The sequence below is a fragment of the Chroicocephalus ridibundus genome, chromosome Z (assembly GCF_963924245.1).
Source record: "Chroicocephalus ridibundus chromosome Z, bChrRid1.1, whole genome shotgun sequence".
Taxonomy (NCBI): domain Eukaryota; kingdom Metazoa; phylum Chordata; class Aves; order Charadriiformes; family Laridae; genus Chroicocephalus; species Chroicocephalus ridibundus.
The window spans coordinates 6,940,816-6,960,297 of record NC_086316.1 but is presented as its reverse complement, the minus strand read 5'-3'; the positions used below and the strand labels follow the sequence as shown (position 1 = coordinate 6,960,297).

Genomic DNA, 19,482 nt, shown 5'->3' with positions numbered 1-19,482 from the left:
ACTTTCCCCTTAATCTTTGCCAAACATTCACAGTTTTTCAGGAGCCACCTTCTGGACCAGCTGCTTTGTCACTCAGACCAGCATGGAAAATGTCCCATATACAGACCCCTCACATGAGCGTCTGGGAAGAAGCTGAAGATATGACACAAAGAAAGTAAAAAATTAAGAGTAGGTCATTGTTAGAGGGAGCATTTCTCCCACAAGACCAGAAGGAAGGTGGCCAGAAACTTAGCACAAATCAGAGTGGGCTGACTTTTTGTAACCTTCCACAAATGCTTGCGAAGTATCTCCCAGGCCATTACAGAAGCTGTGCAAAAGTAAGATATGGGATTTCTGCTTCTCCTCTTCTCTCAACAGAAACTGTTCACCCATATAAGGGTCAGGCAGTGTCTGTCTCTTAGGGTGTATTTCATGCTTGAGGAACAAGACAGTGCTCTCATGTAAAGAACTACTACGCAGTGCATAAAATGGGAGTTTGTGGAGGTCTGTATCCTTGCCAAATCAAAACAGGGTTTCTGCAGAAGCCTAAAAAGCACTTTTTCTCTACAAATATCATCTCCCTGACAAATTTAGATTTTCTGTTCCAGGTGTTTTAAGGAGAAAAGTCTTCAGGAAACGGGGGGAAAAAAAATTTCTCTCAAGATTTAAACTTCTGTTTTTAAATTACAAAGCTTTACTCTGAACTGAAGAGAAAAACAAAGTACTTGGCAAGTTGTGTGAAAATTATAGACCAAAGTTAATTTTTAAAGAAAAATGAGAAGAAAAAGAGAGGAATGCTAGGTGCTTAGTACACATTAATCCTATAAAGTAACTAGCTTCTGAAAAGTCCTTACATACTCTGGCTTTTAAAATTACAGAAAACCCTGCATGGGATTGTCAGTACCTAGATTAGGTCATTAACTCCAAAAAAGAACAAATTGTTCAAACCTGATAGCTTGGGCTGAGATTTTAGACACATTTTCTCCATTAGACCAATATTCCTTCCAGATAAGAGCAAAGAGAAGACTTCCCTGGGAGCAAAGTCCCAGGCACACATAGCTCCGGTCTGGGTAGAAACCTGCACAGCTGCCTGACAGCCACCTCCACCGTGGGTGGTGGCTTTGACGAGTAGAAACATGGAAGCGACAGACCATCAGCCATCCCCGTCCAGTTCATCTCCTACTAAAGACATGTCTAGGGGGCCAGTGCTGAATGATTTGGATTTTCTTCTCCAGCTCAGTTAATAAAGCCCACACCCTAAAGCAGCCTAAAAGCTACTGTAACACCGACTTTTTCATTATCCATTAAAGTTACATTAGTTTTCTACTCCTGTGAAAATAATTCTGCTCGAGTCCCTTAGCGTTATTCTTTCCAGTTCTTTTTCAATGTATAAATTTTACAGACTTCCTAACCCCTCTGGTCTTTACGGAAGAGAACTGACTTAAGATGCATTGAAGGGCCTTTGTGTTTTCGCTCTGTAGTGAATAACAAACAGTAGCACCGGCTTCATTTTTCAGAACTGACAAAATCCAGCACTCTCACCACACCAGTTTCAGAAAACTTCATCAAACAGCGCCTTGTGCCTGCTTTCCAGACAAGAAAAATGAACAGGTAATCCTGTATGCTTTTTCCCCAAATATCTGGGAACCACGCAGAAAAATCGCATATAGTAGTCAGTACAAAAACCTGCATTTTAACAAAAATTATGCCATGTACATGAAGGTAACTTCAAGAAGAGTGTGTCTGACACACTAAAGGGATGTAGGCACAGTTCAACTTAGGGCTGGTAGACAAGACGCTCAAGTACCATCTATTGCTGCTCCTGTGGTGGGTTCACTGGGAGGGAAGCACCCTCTTCACATATTAACTAAACTGATTAGTGCAAAAGGTTTTCCCATAAATATCTAACACCACCTTTATTAACTAGCAGCTGAAAATGCCATGGCTTAGCCCAATTCACGCATCATGAAAGGAAAACACCATAAACATAAATAACTACAGGAATCACTAGATAATAAAAGTAAATAGCTACAGAAATCACTAGATAATCATTATCGTCATTAAAATACAGCCACAGGACTTCATATTCACTGCTTCATGACTTTTACTGAAGTCATTTGCTGGGCCCAGAGAAATTCAGTCCACAAAAAGGGCACTGCCATTTGAATCATTCTAGCGATAACATCCTCGAGTGGAAATGAAAAGAATGTGTATTTTCAGCCCCATGGATGTGGTTGAACTAACAGCTATTTCAACCTTAATTAAAACAGTTCTTGTTACTTCCAACATGATGCACACAATGCTTAACCTGTGTGCCCAGAGCAGCTTGGCATAGAGGACAAACTATTCCTGCAGGCTCTGGTATGGCCAAAACCACATTAAAGCACGCTAGAACAATGGCCAAGGAAGGCTGCATGTGTGAAAGTATCTCCACCTTGAGATAGTGCTGTGAAATGCTACTAAGGACCTAACGAGCATATGTAACATATGCGGAAAGCAGGTTCCTTGTAAAGAGTCTTTATAAATTTGCTTCCATGGTTTGAAGCTACAACGGAACATATGCACACGTTTTTTAAATAAAAAGATTTGTGCATTTGCAAAGTCAAGATTATTAGTGTTTTGCAACTAAATAGTCCCTTTTAGTCTAGGCTACATTTCTGACAGTGAATAAGAATCTAGCTATTAGTTTACCACTTGTCTTCATCAGTTTCTTAAGTGAGTCTGGCAATTGAATCAAGAAGATTTTTTTCCTCCTCAGCTCCATCTGTTACCTGAATCCATGGCCATCTGTCATTTTCTGCAGCAGTCCAAGCATTCACAAGACCCTTCTTATTAAGTCGTGCATAGTATGGATACCATTTCTGGAGTCCAAAAAGAGCTCGATGAGTGGATGACGCAGTAATTTGTTGGTTTGACACAATTCCACCTTCTATCCCTAGTGGGCCAGAGCATCCTGCAAATAGAAACAAGGAAAGAAATTATTGCAACTGAAATGATCAACTCTTCTGAGTCCCAAGTGGCTGTAATTACAAATAGCATACAAATAGATCCCAAATGTCGCATCAAATAAGTTATAATAAGAGATTTAAAGCACTTGAGTAGCATCTTCTTTTTGCAAAAATAAATAAATAAACCCCTACAAAAATATTGCTTGTAAATAACTATTCCCATTGCAAAAATAATGAAATACATTAAGTTTTCAATTTCTTTTAGCTCATTCTACCTGAAGAGTTGTGAATTTGGGTTTTACAGATACAATGAAAGAAAACGATCCTTAGATTCAAATGTTGAAATTGCTAAAAGCAAATTTAAAATTCTGTAATTACTGAGAATTCCATATTGCTGCTTTTGCCATAGAGCTTAGCATTTAGCCAATACACTACATACTGTTATTGCAGTGATCTTTAGAAATATGAAACTAGACACATGATACTGTTCAGTTACATTAAAAATAGTTAATGATCTCATATATATAATCAGCAAACCACAAAGTATATATTTAACTGTAACATTCAAATGTTCATAATTTTATGCGTGGTATCATTCATTAATTTGTACACCTGAAATACTTGTAAATGTAATCTTTTTTAAAGTCGATATATTTCTGCATACTTTATTTTCTGAAGCTACTCCATTTGGGTATGGGAAAAAGAGAACTCGGTTATTGTGAGCAATCCATGAAAATTTCGAAAATTGATTATGTACAAATGATCGGCAGTCTACCTGCTACCTCAAACCAGGACAAATCCCAACCACTTTCGAGTAAATATGATTTTTTTTTTCTCAATTTTGATGCAGAGAATAAAGATAAGCTAATTGCAAGGACTCCTGTAGCAGCCGATCTTGTGCAGTTGCCCGAAAGATCTGCTGTGTGGGTCAACTGCACTTCAGCAGTTTGAACACAACAGGGTAGAGCAGATGTTTACTCACACTTTAGGTTTTCTCAGAAGCCTGGCAGCGTTTCACCTTAAGCGGTACCCAAGAATGAACTCCGAAATGGTGTTGCTGTGAAATCCTTACACCATATGGGCAGAAAGTCACAAATAATTTAATTCCTCATTAATTTAAAGGTACAGAGAAGAAAAAGTGACCGGTGCAATTTGCTCCTTTTGGCAGAAGCTGAGGCAGGGAGACAGTGCTGAGCGTCACTGGCAATACAACGCCTGGGTATTGTGTGTCACTGATAATGGAGACAAATACAAACGAAATTGCAGTCTTAAGCTGATTATGGAGCAAGGGCCATTGGCAAGCACATGCTTGTGCCCTGAGAAGATAAACCAAAACCCCCACACAGGTGGGGTTCCGAATGTGTTACTTCCTAAATGCAAAACCTGGTTTACTTTCAGCATATGCTTAAGTGAAATCCTGGCCCCATTGAAATTAGTGACTGACTTGCATCATATGGTAATTTCATCCACATTTTTAACAGTCCACAAAGCTCGGCTAGACTCTAACGTCCTAGTTCTACTTTTCTGTGTCATGTATCACCCAAAAAGAAAGGCCGTGCGTTCAGCACTTGACTAATAACTCTGTTTGTGCCGCACAAAATGCATCGCTCTCCTGCTGCTGTGCCAGATGCATAGCAGTGCCGGAAGAAAACAAATTCTTTGTCACCAGCATAGGCAGGCACAACATAGGATGTATCCAAAAAACCCGTGTATGTTGGAAAAGTGTCATTTTACATTGAGTTATCATATGTCACTTAAAAATTGAAAGACCCATTCAGATCTTAGCTCTGTTTCTGAAATCTTTTAATCTGATCAGAATAAACTCCTTTGGTGTATAAACTGCCACATCTGTTTGCAAGTCAGGTAAACTACTCTACTTTCCTAAGAAAATTGCATCTTTTCAAAAGTTTCTTATGTTAATTTATTGAAATATCTGTCATTTCATAATGGGAAAGAAACTGCACGCAGGTGTGTCTATACGTATGTGTAACTCACAAACACACATGTGTACATACAGGACTGATTCCAGCTTTACCATGAAATTAACCAGCCCTAACAGCTGGTATAGGTTGCTAAAAACAGAGACGTGAGAACACAGAAGAGCGGTTTCCAAGAGGAGCTGAAAATGGAGGCATGGCAGGTGTTTTAATATGGATATGGAGCACACAGCTATATTCTGCATATATATTCTCCTCTCACGGTGAGGAGTGCAGGGGTGAGGACACCAGCCCGCCCTGCTAGCGTTATTCAGTGACCTAACAGAAAAAACGCATGCGTAAGGACACGGCCCCAGCGTGTCTTACAGCCAGTTTTGAGTGGGGCTCAGAATAAGGGTATTTGGCTTCAGCACATAATTTTCAAAAGAAGAACAGGTATTTGATGCCAAGGCCTTTGATCTGCTATAGACATCCCAGCTTTGGCAGACTGGGAAGAGATGTGGATGTCCTTTATTTTGTCTATCAGCCTCTGTTTAAGGTGCAGAACTTTGTGTAAAGTTTTGATTTGAAGGCATGTTAGTTCTCGTGGTTGAGATGCATTAAATGGTGATTGAAATATGTGTGAATTCCTTACAAGAGAAAGATGAATTTTCCTGTTTAAATTGAAGGCAGTTAAATTGCCAAGTACAGCACTTAACTCTACTTTGTCAGCTATGACCATATATGGTCAGAAGTGTTTACCTTCCTTAGGTTTAGGAGGATTATTCCTCAAATCCAAAGCAAATCTCTACCTTCAGGGAATACGTACTTCATTGTACAAAGTTCTTATTTTAATTGCAGTTCCAGTCTTGCTTTGTCATGTTTGTCAGTTTTTCAATGTGATTTAAACACAAAATTTACCACTCCTATAAATATAAACTACCGCATTAGAGATACTTTCTACTTCGGTGTTGAGCTCGAACATGAGATGCATAGGAAATATGAGACTGGATAATAATTTCTAAACAATATTAGCTTTACAATGTAATATATATGTACACAGCACTAAGATGTGTCTTTAGAGGACCATCTTTTTTGACAACCCTGAAGACATCAAATCATTCTCATGAGGTGTGAAGACTGGTTTAAGCTAAAGCTTAACCCTAATTCAAGACGTGCTTGCAGGTCCAAACCACAGAACTTGCAATGTGACACAACTCTGACCATAGCAGTGCTGATGAGTTGAGAAATTTCCTAGGCACAGGCCTGGCAGATGGGTCTTGAGGAAGCCCACCCAAGGCTATCTCTTCTGAGACTTAAGATACCTCCACATGGATCATGGGTTGGTTTTTTTTGACTAGTCTCACCTGGAACTTGACCATATTGAATGTATCCTTCTGTTTCATAGCCAGGTCAATCTGCGTTTCAAGATATTTTTAAAAATCCTTCATCCATTTTAATAATGTTAAGTAGATTTCTTAAATTATCAGAACATTTTGTTATCTGTCTTATTTTCTGAACAGCCAGGACTTCATCAGAGGTTTTGGTACGACTCCACTGTAAGCTCCTTCCACTGTTAAAACTGCCCATTTACGCACACTTAGGTCTATATTTTTAATCAGACATTATTCTACAAGAAAACCTTTCAATTTACTTTCTTTCATCAGTTGAAAGGAAATAGTTGAACACACTTTTGGATAGTCAAATACCACACAGCAAATGGACTTCCCTTAGCCATATGCTCATTAATTTCTTCCAAATACTCCAATAGATTTGTGAATCATGCTTTCTCCTTACAAAAGCTGTAATGGGGCTATTACTCTCTGAATTACCAAGAAATTTACTTTGCCTGAAAACTCTCAGCTAAATAACCTACCTCTGGTTCCATCAAACATGTTATATCAGTAAAAGACTGGTTATAGACTAGCTTCTGCATAAGATATTCAATTTAAGACACAAACAATACTTTCCTTCAAGTTAAGATATCAATTATTTCTTTCAGTGCTCAAGGGCTGTGATATGCCTTTGACTACTGCCAATGAAGGAAACAAGCAAATGCTGCTTTTGGAGATAGTCTTTTAAATAAAACTGAGATGCATATTCTGCAGAACAAGTGCAAGCTGCATTATATTTTGTTGTTATACATCTGCTTCTATTAAATCCACAGTTCATTTAACAAAAATCATGACAGCTTGGGAAACTGCAGTCTCCAAGGGAGTAATAATATCACCACAGTGATGCTGTACAATTCAGTCTGGTCAATGTTAGCTGTTAAATAGAAAACCGTTTTTATTAGTTAATGCTGACACATTGGGGTATGGCAATCAGCTTGATGCAACGAAGTAAAAAAAAAAAAAAGAACAGCAATTAAGAAGCTGCTTGACAGGTTCATGATACAGATTCACAAGGAAGATTTTGTCATCTGGAGCTGTTATTTTAGTGTCATTAAATAACAAAATACTAACTCAAGCAATATTTTTTTTAATCCTACAGTGACAATTGGTATGCACTAAATCAAACCCTATTGACTCCTCTCTTTTTCTCATCAAACAGTATTCCCACAATGCCCCATTGTCCATGAAGATGACAGAATGCAAAGGTGTACCAATAAGCTACGTGACTGTGAATGGATCCAGTGAAGGATGGGAAAAGTCAACAACACATGAAAAGTGAAGGATTCATTTATATCTCTTCAGTTCTCCTAAGAATCCCCACCAACCCACGTGAAGATGGCATGGTTATAAAACTGACTTGAAAGCTTCTTTTACAATCACACACTTAACTAGATCTGAAACTTTACGTACCATTTTGCACCACAGAGCAAGTGACCGTTCGTCCAGATTTCACTTGTAGACCAAGGGTATGGGGATCAAATAGCTCCTCAGACAATAGGCGAGTTCTGCATTTCCACCCTTATCTCTTACAACAATAAATCCCTCCAGCTGAACAAAAATATATGTGCACAAGGAAATAGAAGAAGATGACAGCTTACTGTGTCTTACATTGATACCTCTTCAGAGGTAAATTACAATAGAGAAATATGTCACTGATTCCCTCTCTTAACAGGGGAAAGACAAACCATTTTAAAATAACGATTACTACAGTAGGAGACAATAAGCAGAAAGCACTGGGTAAACATGTTACTTGGGTATATTTAATTTGGACTTCTACGTTTATGTCAGTCCACAAATTAAGAAAAACCTCCAAATGGTTTAAAAATTCCTTGAAAATGTGAGGATTATACCTCTGAAAACAGATGAAAAAGATTTCTTGTTATTGACGATGAAACATGCCTGATTTTGTAGCATGAATATATAGCTTTCATTTCCTCTGTTGCTTTGTCTCTCGCTAACATCATCAAAACAAACAGATGCAAAATTGAAGGCAAGTAGAAAACAAATCTGCTTTAGACATCTGCAATCCTGCTTTTCTCCAAGCACCTCATTTTCTGGAATGAGATTACTCTGGCTGTGCTTAGCATAGCACGGTAATTGTGCTGAACGCAAACCCTGACAATGGGATTACAGATGACCTCTGATATTGCAGTAATTAATGCTGCTCCCCAAAATGTAATCGAGGCTTCAGCCTCCTATTTCCTTTTCTTGTGTCTCCTGCCACCCACACATTCTTGCCAAGCTTGTTCTGTCAAGGATAGCTCTCTTCAATTAATTTGGTTTTATAGGAGCTGGTTAGATGGATATGGACAATCGTTCAGAAGTCTGCTGTTAAAGTGCCCATCCATATGCAAAGTATGAAACAATGTTCTTGTCGGGCTTGTTTTTTCACAACCATGACATGAAATGCTAAAATCCTCTCTTTATAAATACTATGTAAAGTACTTTTGCAAAGGGATGTGTGGGAGACGCAGCTTCCCTTCCTGCTAGAGTTGTCAATGGACCCTCTCATGGTTTTAGTGACATGATAGTCCTCACTTGCCAACTTCACCAGTTCACAATGGGACTACAGATGACCTCTGATATTGCAGTCATTATGCTGATACATGTATAAACTCCCCACCATGCTTCAGCCATTTAGGCTTCAGCCACTTTTTTCTTCTTGTTCCTTCACAGAGACTTCATCTCTCTGACTATAAGCACTTTCCCACACTGGCTGGCAGTCCCCAGGGTGGGATTCACATCCCTCTGATGGACATCCAGAGGGATTTTCTACACTAAGCAAGTCTGAAAAAATTTATACTTCCAGCATAGCACAGGAGCATATGGAGATGACAGCTCAGACACTGAAAGCAGATTATGTCTTTTTTTATATAGTGCAGTGTCTGAAATGGAGAGTTGTTATTCAGGACTAATTTGCTTAGTTCTAGTTTGGCAATTTCTCCATTCTGGTCTTTGAGTAGAATGGATAGGATTGTAAATTCCACACAAAAAGCACCGGGATTAGCATCTGGGGAACTGCGACATACAGCACAGTTGAAGAGGGGACCTATCCAAGAGGAATAAAATCAAAGGAAGACACAACTTCCGATTTAGGAAATCCCTAAACTGAAGACTGCTGTAAGCTGTGAAAATACAATGGGGGAACCATCGTTTAGTGCTTGTCCCTTTTCTTACACTCATTCATTAAGCATTCACTGCAGATCGTTATCCAAGGCAGGGCTGTTGGACTGTCATCACATCAGGCATGGTTAATCTTATGGTCAAAAAGAAGGATACCTCTAAAATGTCGTATCTGCAAATCTGTAATCAGAAAAATCACTTTTTAGTGTTGCTCCATGAAGTGATTGTTGTGGTTATGTTTGTGCTAAACTTCATCAAGTTAATGTTATTGACTGTGTCCCTAGGCACATTCGAAATGCTTTTAATGGAACTGGCCTGGGAAGAGGAATTCCATAATGAAGACACGCTGTTTGTGGTTCCCCATCAGAGAAAAACATGGCTGCTTCAAATGATCTGGAAAAGCCTGTATCCCAAGACATGCCAACTACATTACATCAATGCCATTCCTGACAAATGTTTGTTGAAAACCTTTTTTCAAAGGCTCCAGTAGTGAACATTCAACAATCCCATTTGGTCTTTGATTGAAGTCCAACTTGAGTCTTTTTTATTCCATTTATTACTTTTTGTCCTGATTCTATGATTGTGGACAACACTGTCCTCTTCTTAAAGTAGCCTTGAGTGTATTTGTCTCCTTTCCTATTCTCTTTTCTACCAGGGATGCCAAATAATCACAATTTACACTGAGCACACAGCGTAGCACAGAGTGTGAAGGAGCACAGCTGTCCTTGCCGTACGGGTTACTGGACCAACTGGAGGCACAACCCAAAATCCAGGGGAGAGTTTAGAACCCAGAAAAATGATCAGCTGAGCCTTCACCATGATACACCATATGGCCAATTTACGGCTACAGCACAAAACTACTATCATTCCATGGTGATTTCAGAAAGGACAAGCACCATTGTCTAACTACCAAATACAAAACACTTCCTCTGAGTTTATACGATTATTCAAGTTACATCATTCAGCAATTCACTGATAAACATTACCTTTACCTTATTTTGTCTTCAAGCAGCATTTACGATTTAAAAAAAAAAAAACAACAAAAAAATTAAATAATATTGAAGTAAGGAGTTTAGTTTCTCAAACTCCTCTGCTGAACTCTCATGTAGAAATACATTAATCTTTATGTGAAAAATGATTTTTACATTTCAAGTTGGCACTCTGAAAAATAGCATTTCTTCCATGTTTGGGTAGTGACATTAACCAGTTTTACATAACTTGTAGCCACTCAAACATGACTAAAATTAATCTGAATAAACCAGAAAAGATGGAGTAACACTAAAAAACTTCTCACAAGAATTAACCTACATTCACATTATGGAAGTTAATTTCATAGGAGCTTTCAAGTTGCACTATAAAATAATTGCCAAGTGCTCATACACAGTGAAGGAATGGCAGACCCAGAAACCATACTCCTTAACTGCTGCATAACAGTAATTGATTATTATTATTGTCTTAGGTTGCAATGATATGTAAAGTTATGTTATTCCATGTTCTATTTACCAGTCTCACGACTTTTTGTTGGATCTGGAGTTGGGCAGATGTGGGTGGAGGAGATTTGTACAGTCATGGACTTATTAATTACCTCATTTACTTCTAGCCATTGTAAATGGTTGTGGCAGAGAGTACAGCCAATTAACAATTGAAGCATAATTTATGCATGTATAAATGAAACCAGGAAGTCAACTGTATTTAGAAATAGTCTTTTTTTTTTTTGTTTGCTGCTGCTGAACTCTCTGCAATCCATGCACTTCTCCCCTCCTTGGGTATTGATGGAAATATTTCTTCGAAGAATAAATATGTGATTCTGTGATTCTGTGAATACAAGAAAACTCAGCAGCTTTCCAGCAATGTTAGGAAATTTGCTAATGAGACAGTGTTCTGAGAAAGTTCAGCCTGATTTCATGATAGCTACAGACAACTTCTTTCAGAGTTCCCTGGTTTTATATTTACATTCATCTGTCTTTAGGGACATGCAGTTTGTTTTTTTTTTTTTTTTGTTTTGTTTATGGAGAACGCAACACTGACAAAAACTTTACCTCTCTTCTCCCTAAGTTCATCCCAAACGAGTTGTTGTTTTTTTTTTTTTTTCCTTTCATAGGACAACATTTGTATTAGAAAAATGAGTAATTTTAACATGGAGTAGATGAATATAGGTTAAACTGGTAAGGTTACAATTTCCAGGAGCTGTCAGCACTCCCAGGAAAAAAAAAAAAAAGTGCAAGCTCAAGAATGTTCTTACCAGTGCTGCAAAATGGGTATCACCACTGGGAAAGCTGACATTCTGCCTCTCAGATGGAGCGACCTGCTGTTGTAAACGCGTACTCACAGTCGTGCTGGCTGGTAGGAATGCTAATTCCAGAAGTGCTAATTGAACAGGAAATCTCACTGATTTCCTTTACAATTTACATTAAATCCTATCGGAAGAGGTGAAATACCTGGATTCTGACCAGACGACTGTTTTAAAGCTCTGCCTGATTCTCTGAATTATTTACAGGAACCAGATGCTGATACTACTGGTTTTTTAAAATGCCAACCAACTACTGCTAATATGAAGGCAGCTCATGACATATGTATCTACCTGCTTAATGATTTGTTCTTCTCAAAATCTGCCTGTTCTAAAAAGCTTTGAAAAAAACCAACAACCCAAACCCAAACCTTCTCTTGGAAGTAAAACTGGAAAGACAAGATATAGTTACACTGAAAGACAATCTGCATTTTTCTAGCAGGTCTACAAAGGAAATCAGTGGGATTACAACATCAATGTAATTAGCATGCCTGCAAGCCAGCCTGACAATGGGAATGTTCGTTTGCCAGAAGAGTATGTGCTTTTCAAGTGGCAAATCTCATTTTGCTGCCTAGGGACATTCTTTCTGTCTTTGTGGTTTGTTTTTTCATTTTTTTTTTTCCCCATAAGAACAGCAACTGTTCCTAGAAATGACAATATTACTCGTTACAAGATGTATTCATTGAAATTGTTTAAAAACTACTAGCGGCACTAATATGAATTTTACATTACAATGGAATACATATTCTTCAGAAAGAAGTAAAAAGATGGCAATATCCCTACAATATACTGCTGAAGTGATGTGCTAAATATGAGCTATATCCACAGTACTGAACACAAACTGCATGCAAATGACAGTTATTTAAATCTGACTACACAGAAACAGCAGTTCTTATGGTCTCTAAGCTGTTTCCATCTTCTTCTACAACACATCTAACTTTTTAATAACTGGAAATTCAGATACTGGCATTTAGATCTTATTCCTGGAAGCCATTTGATATAGGTATAAACTTATATTCATGTAAAGCAGCTTTAAGGATCAGGGCTTGAAGCCCTATTAAAAATAAAGAATTAATTTAAAGGTCATGGAATTTTATTAGGGTGAAAAAAAATTCAGAATGAAGATTCAGAAAGTTGTCCTTGTATATGTGCAGTAACTGCCCATATGAGCATCGATAATCAATATATTTAAAAAATAGAATAATTTCTATATGTAGGAATTACATCTTAATTTCCAGGAGAAGCTAGAAGCCCAAGGAGGCTTTTAATTTTCCAGAAGATGCTGTCTTTGCATATGTATGCAGACCATATGTGTAAATGTACACTATGACAGACTGAAGAAGAGCTAAAATCTTAAGGTACTGAAAGTACTGTGTTTGGCTCTGTACATTCTGTTTACTTCAGTCACACTTGCACGGAGCAAACATATTGTGTGGAGGTATTGTGAAGGACAGTTATATATCCCAGCTCATTACGTGATTAATTGTGTCATGACTTGGCTTCCGTTGGCCAGGAGCACCGGTTACCGTGTACCAGTACAGCTGGAGATTACACAGACACAGTAGGTATATTCCTACGTACCCGTTTTTTGAATGTATGGGCCTCCTTTTTTTTGGTCAAGCACATTCTTACTGCTGTCTCATCTGCTCTTGTGTCCCTGACAGGGCTTTTTTTTTTCCCCCACTAGCAGTTATTGCTTCTTTTGTCATCTCTTAAAACATCGCTTCTAAATACAAGCAAAGCCTAAGCACTCTATAGTCCCTCCCACACAGAGGCAGAATTCAACTTGGAATGAATTGTTGTGCAACAGCTGTGTGTGGAACACTGACTCTTTAAATTTTTAAAGTCTGCAGATCTCTAAAATGGGTATGAAAATCACTGTTGCCCAAAAGAGATGATGTACTACCGCATCCACATTGGCTATAAATCTGGTTTTGCCAATCAAACCTTTACCGATAACTAAAAATCTCTAGCTTAAGCACAGGGGTGCTTTGGACTTGAGCTATTCAACCTCTCACTATATGGACCGGAGTTTGAAGATTGCTGGTCAGCTTAGCGTAGTGGGGAAAAGAGCTGTAGATCACGAGCTCAACTTTGCACATTTTAGCTATTGGCTATTTCAATCATTCTGCAACTAATCAAATTGTTTGCTTACTCCATGTAGCTCAAGTGCTTTTTCCACAATCCAATGTTCTGATCTGAGTGATATTGAGTAACTTGGTTGTAGCAACTTATGTTAATTGTTGTTCTGACGACTAATCCTACAGGCAAGACCAAATCAATGTTTTTGTTCCCTTTGAAGGAATTTAATCAGCACTTCCACTGAGACAAGGTAACAGGTCACGTGTTCCTCTTTCTAGTCCATCACAATGCAAAGTGAAACCACAAAACAGAATTTACAACCCCCCATTTTATTTTGCATTTCAATAGAATTGGAGAACAAAAAATGTCAGTGATTACTTCAGATAATTTTTATCTATTACTAGATAAAAAACTTGAAGTCAAGGATTTATAACTTCCAAGTGACTCCTAACTACACAATGGAATATCACATTTTTGCCCAGCCCTGGTAAGTTTATAGAGACATTCAGCTCTGCAGTCTGATTAGCAGAAGGCATTTATCTCCATAAACTTGACTCACAAATTTAAAGCAAAACAAAATTAATTTTCTTGACCTATTAACATTTTAATTATTATTGCTCTGATTTCTGAAGTGTGATTCCAAGTATGTTAGTAGTCAGTGTGGTATGGCAGCACTGAGGTGAAGAATATGATTAATATTGTTTCATGCCTTCACATGAATGTCTACTATATGTCAAAGGCAACATCTTTACCAATTTGCATCAGTAGCAGCTAATGAGCACACAGACATTTCCAGACAAGCAAACTTTTCATATGATTCTGTGTTAAGCTACAAGTCTCCTGGAGGTGACATGAAAGTGAAGTGATTAGTTATGTTCCATGCAATAGAAGACAGCTTTTCAGATGGTAATGGGAAGAATTGCTACCTATTTGCTGATATGTCCAAAGAGATTAAATGCTTTTTATGCTGTAGTAGCATCTGAGCCAACAGCAGCGCATTATTCTGTTACCATACTGGTCAACACGGTTCCCATGTGTAAGCAATGGCTATCAGAACTCATCAAATATAAAGAAATAGGATGTTACTTTCTACTTTTCAACAGTGCCATTACTGCTCAGTGACTATCATGCACCTCCATTATCAAATCCTCTCTTCATACTTTTATAGTAAGGTTGTAAAATTCACTTTTGGTCTTTACCTGCTGTCCAAGATCTGTTCCGAGGGCACAGACTGAATATAAAGTTAGGCAATTCTTAGGTAGTCAGATTTTTAAAATGGAAGCAAAAGGATTTTCGAGTTCTTTTGGCACCTAATAATGGCTTGCTTTTCCAGTGCTAATGCGTTTTCATGACGTAGTGTTTTAGGAATTGTGCCAAGATGAAAAAGCTAGAAATAGGCACTACAGAGCTGCACCGACAGATCAGTGCTCCACTTCCATCTACAAAAAACTGGTCTGAGGTGCACTGTGGGAACTACAGGCAGGCCAGTCTGCTTTGGCATCTTGTTGAGTCTCTAAGATAACCAAGTACCAGGATAAAGACAATTTGTTGGAAAAGCAACTGCTGGAAAGCAGCTCTGCAGAGAGAGACCCGGGAGTCCTCGTGGACAACAAGTTGACCACGAGGTAGCAATGTGGCACATATAATGAGTAAGTGTAGCAGTTCAGTTAAGAATTTTTCGATTAAGGCTTAAAAAGCTATGATTTCAGAAGGCATCTCCTTTTAATATCCTTTATAGGCTCTCTACTTCGTATTCTGTAGGAAACCTAATTATCCAATGATTTAATATCATATCGGGGAAAAAAAAAGTTTGCTACCAAGAAGGGAGTTGTATTTCTAAGCTGACAAACTAAGAAATAATATCCCTTTTCCTGAAATTCCTCCAAAATAAACATGGTCAATAAAGCCACTAGATAGCTGTGACTTTTTCATTCCAGCTAGAAAAGAGACAGAAGGTATTAGACAATATTGTCCAGTCACCAAAATCTAAATCTTTTAGCATTTTCCTTTCATTAATAAAACATAAATAAATATTTGAATTTATTGTACCTAAAAACTTCTCACATTATTTACAAAAATGCCTATTTACAAAATCTACAATATAGATTGATTTAATAACTTTCACTTATAATTATGGAAACAGAACGATTCACAAAATTTTGTGACAAAAGGCAAATTGAAAGTTACCTGTCAGTAATACACAAATAAGCACAACAGTTTACAAATTCATCTTGATGCATTAGATTCTGACGGCTGAGTAAGAACCAGGAGACCCCACTGTGCTGACAATGTCTGTATTAAGAAATTCCAAATAAAGTTGCACACCACAAAATTACAGTGCAATTACCACAGCCAAGTTGTTTGATTCAATAAATTAGCAATAGCACTAAGCTGTGTTATTATATATTTACCCATAATCCACTTATCAAAAACTTTAACACTATGTTATAAAAATTTACACATCTCAGTCTAAATTCCCAATAACCTCTTCATCCCATGTACTCAGCGCCAGTGCAGAAAGCTCTCATGACCCTGGAAACTTCTTAATGTCTTTCTTGTCTAAGTCTCCCTATGTAAAATTTCTTGTGACTTCAAATCCTTTTGGCTTAACGTGGACCACAACATTGTAAGGTTGGATGCTGATCTGCTAACCTAACTGCAGCAGGATTGACAGAGCAGGGGAATTTGTTTCTCAACTTCTTGTCTTGTGCAAGAGCACCTAATCTCAGCAAAACTCACAACAAGGAGGAATGTATATACTTCACTACAGCACCTCTTCATCAGGCATGCCTTTGCATCTAGTAACATGAGTAAGAATGAACTGCAGTTTGGAAAATGGAACAGCTTGAGTTGAAGGTTTAAGTGTCTTTCAGGAGTTGCAAAGTTTAAGTGAACAAGACTAGTATCCGCTTATAGGAGAAGGAAATTCCTTCCTTATCTGATCAAATTTGAAATCACGTCATTCATACTCCAGCCCCTGGCGTACTGGGAATTACAGGTTGTGACTTTCACACTGTCTTCTGAAGGGGCTCCACCATGCATAAAAGATGCCAATCACATCAGAGACCAGAAACTGCTTTTCCTCAGGCCCCTTCCTCGGTCACAGAATAGCCCAGTGACATCTCTGCTTTCCCAAGAGGAAGCACTCTTCTGCATTACATCCCTTACACATGGACACTGCAGGCAGGTGCAATTTTTGCTGTTCACAAAAAATTACACTTCTCCTCAGTTTTTCATACTGGCTAACTTGTCCAATTCCCTACCCAGTAACCTGTCTCAGTGAATTACTCAGGGTCTACTTCTCCTTGTACTTCGCAGACATAGTGACACAGATGTCACTAGGCTAGTTGATGACTAACAGTTAGGCTTTCCTTTATTGACTCAAACCTCACTTTTGAAGTATATTAACCTGTCTGATATTACGATTCTTCATCACTAAATACTAGTAATGAACAGCGTCAAAAAAGTTAATCTTGAAATCAACACGCAATTAATGCTAGAGAAATTTAACTTCTTAGGTGAAGGGGACAAACACACTACACTTTATTAATAAATCTCATTTCACTTCCAGCAGTTATATTTGTATGTCTAAGATTAAAGAACAGCTTTTAAAGGGCAGCATGTAACTTGTGCCCCATCTTGCCTGCAGCGAACTCAATGGGAGACCCACCACCAACTCCAGCAGAGATGAGAAGAGGCTGAACGGATTCATCATGCACTCTGGCAAAGGAATTAAATTCTTGAGGATTTTCCACCTGACACTTTTTATCAAGGAAAAAACTTCCTCTGTCTAAAAATGAACAAACCCAATACTCACTCAAATGCGCACCTGACGTAAAAGTTAAAGGTGTTGTGAAAAAAATTGTGGAAGGACCAGGAAGTAGGAAAAAGAGGAGGATGAAGATTCAGTATTCACAGCACAGTTCCTATACGGACATTTTACTGCTGTCCAGAAGAGAAAGAAACACTGGAGAAAAAGAAAGAATCGTATTTGTACAGTGGATGTAAGGATTCAAATTTGCTTTCAGAGTTAAAAGAATACTGGGGAGTATTTTTTTCCAGGAATATTTGATTTTCTCTAACTTTGATCTAATAAATTACAACATGGTTGCTTTTTATGCTGTGCCTTGTATGAAATTTCAGAAAATGGATGGGTAAAAGTGAATTGCATAAAAATAGGAACAGAATAATTACAAAATTAGGTTTCAGCAGCAGGAACATAAGTGGAAATTGATATTATTAGAATAACAGTAGAAACAATATTACAAACTACACCTTGAAACTGATCTTCAGTGAAGGCATGCAGTGTTACCACCAACTGTACAGATTTACCAACAAAGGCAAATCATATTTATGGGTGAGCTCTACCAAACAGGTTTTGCTGTATCAGTAATGGATATTAATCAGCACATCAGATTCAAAGGGTAAAAGTTTTGTTTGATACTTCTCTGTAAACAAAATTTCTAAGTAACTACACCAAACCAAGAGCTGGACAAATTATATCTGGCATTACTACTAGGAAACAATCACTGATACAAAGGAAAAGGGTCTGAATTAAGAGTAATTCCGTCAGCTTTTCTTGACAAAGTGCTTTATGATACTTCTGAATTTTTAAAGTTTTAACTCTACTTCATTTCAAAAACTCACTTGCACCCTTTGGAGACCCAATTTATGTACATCATGACAGCAAGACATGAAGCCTTTCTCTCTTGGTATTGCGGTGCCACAGAATTTTTCATATCCATTCATCTCCTCATTTATTTTGAAGCACTGACTGCCTTGAGTGAGTAACTGTGTGGCTGCTGATCCTCCGAGCTGCAAGCCTGCATCCGCACGGGGTGGCTCTCCGGCTGACGGCCACTGCCTGTGCGGCAGCCACCGAGGATGCCACGTGCCTCTGATCTGACAGGCAATGAACGACTGCTCTTCCCGTGCCGAACCCTGAAGAGGCTAGAAAGCAGACTAAGTTGTGATGAATGACAGGCTATTTTCCTTTTAACACAACCAGAGATAAAACCCTGGAGATATTTTGAATTTCTTGTAAGTCCTCAGATCATCTAATGGAATGCAACGAATGAGCATGGTGGTGGTCAGGGATTAAAATAAATGTAACCTACAAGCATTGCTCATTCCTCTCCTACGTATCTTACACATCGCTGCATCCATGCCTGTAACAGGAGCTTTGCTGGACTCTCCGTCTGTCCAAAGCAGCAGGAGCTGTGAATTTTGCCTCAGCAGGAAGTTGATCACTGAACATATTACATTTCCTTCTCCTTCTAAAAACTGCAGGTGGGATCTGTGCCGAGCCTGGAGATTTCAGTTCATTTAGGGCTCATGTAACCATGTTTTTTTTTCCATTTTCTCTTTAGTTCACATGGATTTTCATCTTTCACAGCTTGGCTTGAATTCCGAGTCCAAATGAATCTCCAAAATGTGAATCAAGTTTCCAGCCTCCAACTTTTGCTAGGTTTATGCTGTATTCATCTATATTTCTACTCTGTGCCCGGTTTGTTAACTACTGCAAATCTCAAGGCAGTTTCATTATGATGAGTTTCTATGGCTCTAAAAATTATTTTCCTCTCATTGCTCATTCCTGTGTCCACCAAAGGGTAGCAGCAGATTAGACCAGACTGACTTAGATGGCAAGCCACCCTCTACAATTAATCTATTTTGAAATAAACAGCCTATAACTTATAAATACTAAGCCTTGAAATAAGGTATTTTCCAACTGGACTGGTACCTGAAACAGAAAA

At 38.2% G+C, this 19,482-nt stretch overlaps 1 protein-coding gene across 2 annotated transcripts in view; it reads right to left on the bottom strand.

The window, feature by feature from the left end:
• Window positions 1-19,482, bottom strand: part of EDIL3 (EGF like repeats and discoidin domains 3) — a 270,438-nt gene that overhangs the window by 74,864 nt on the left and 176,092 nt on the right. For both annotated transcript variants that reach the window (XM_063319979.1, XM_063319978.1), the window contains one exon: window positions 2,751-2,932. In XM_063319979.1, the coding sequence (XP_063176049.1) occupies window positions 2,751-2,932 (182 nt within the window). The remainder of the gene's footprint in view (window positions 1-2,750; window positions 2,933-19,482) is intronic.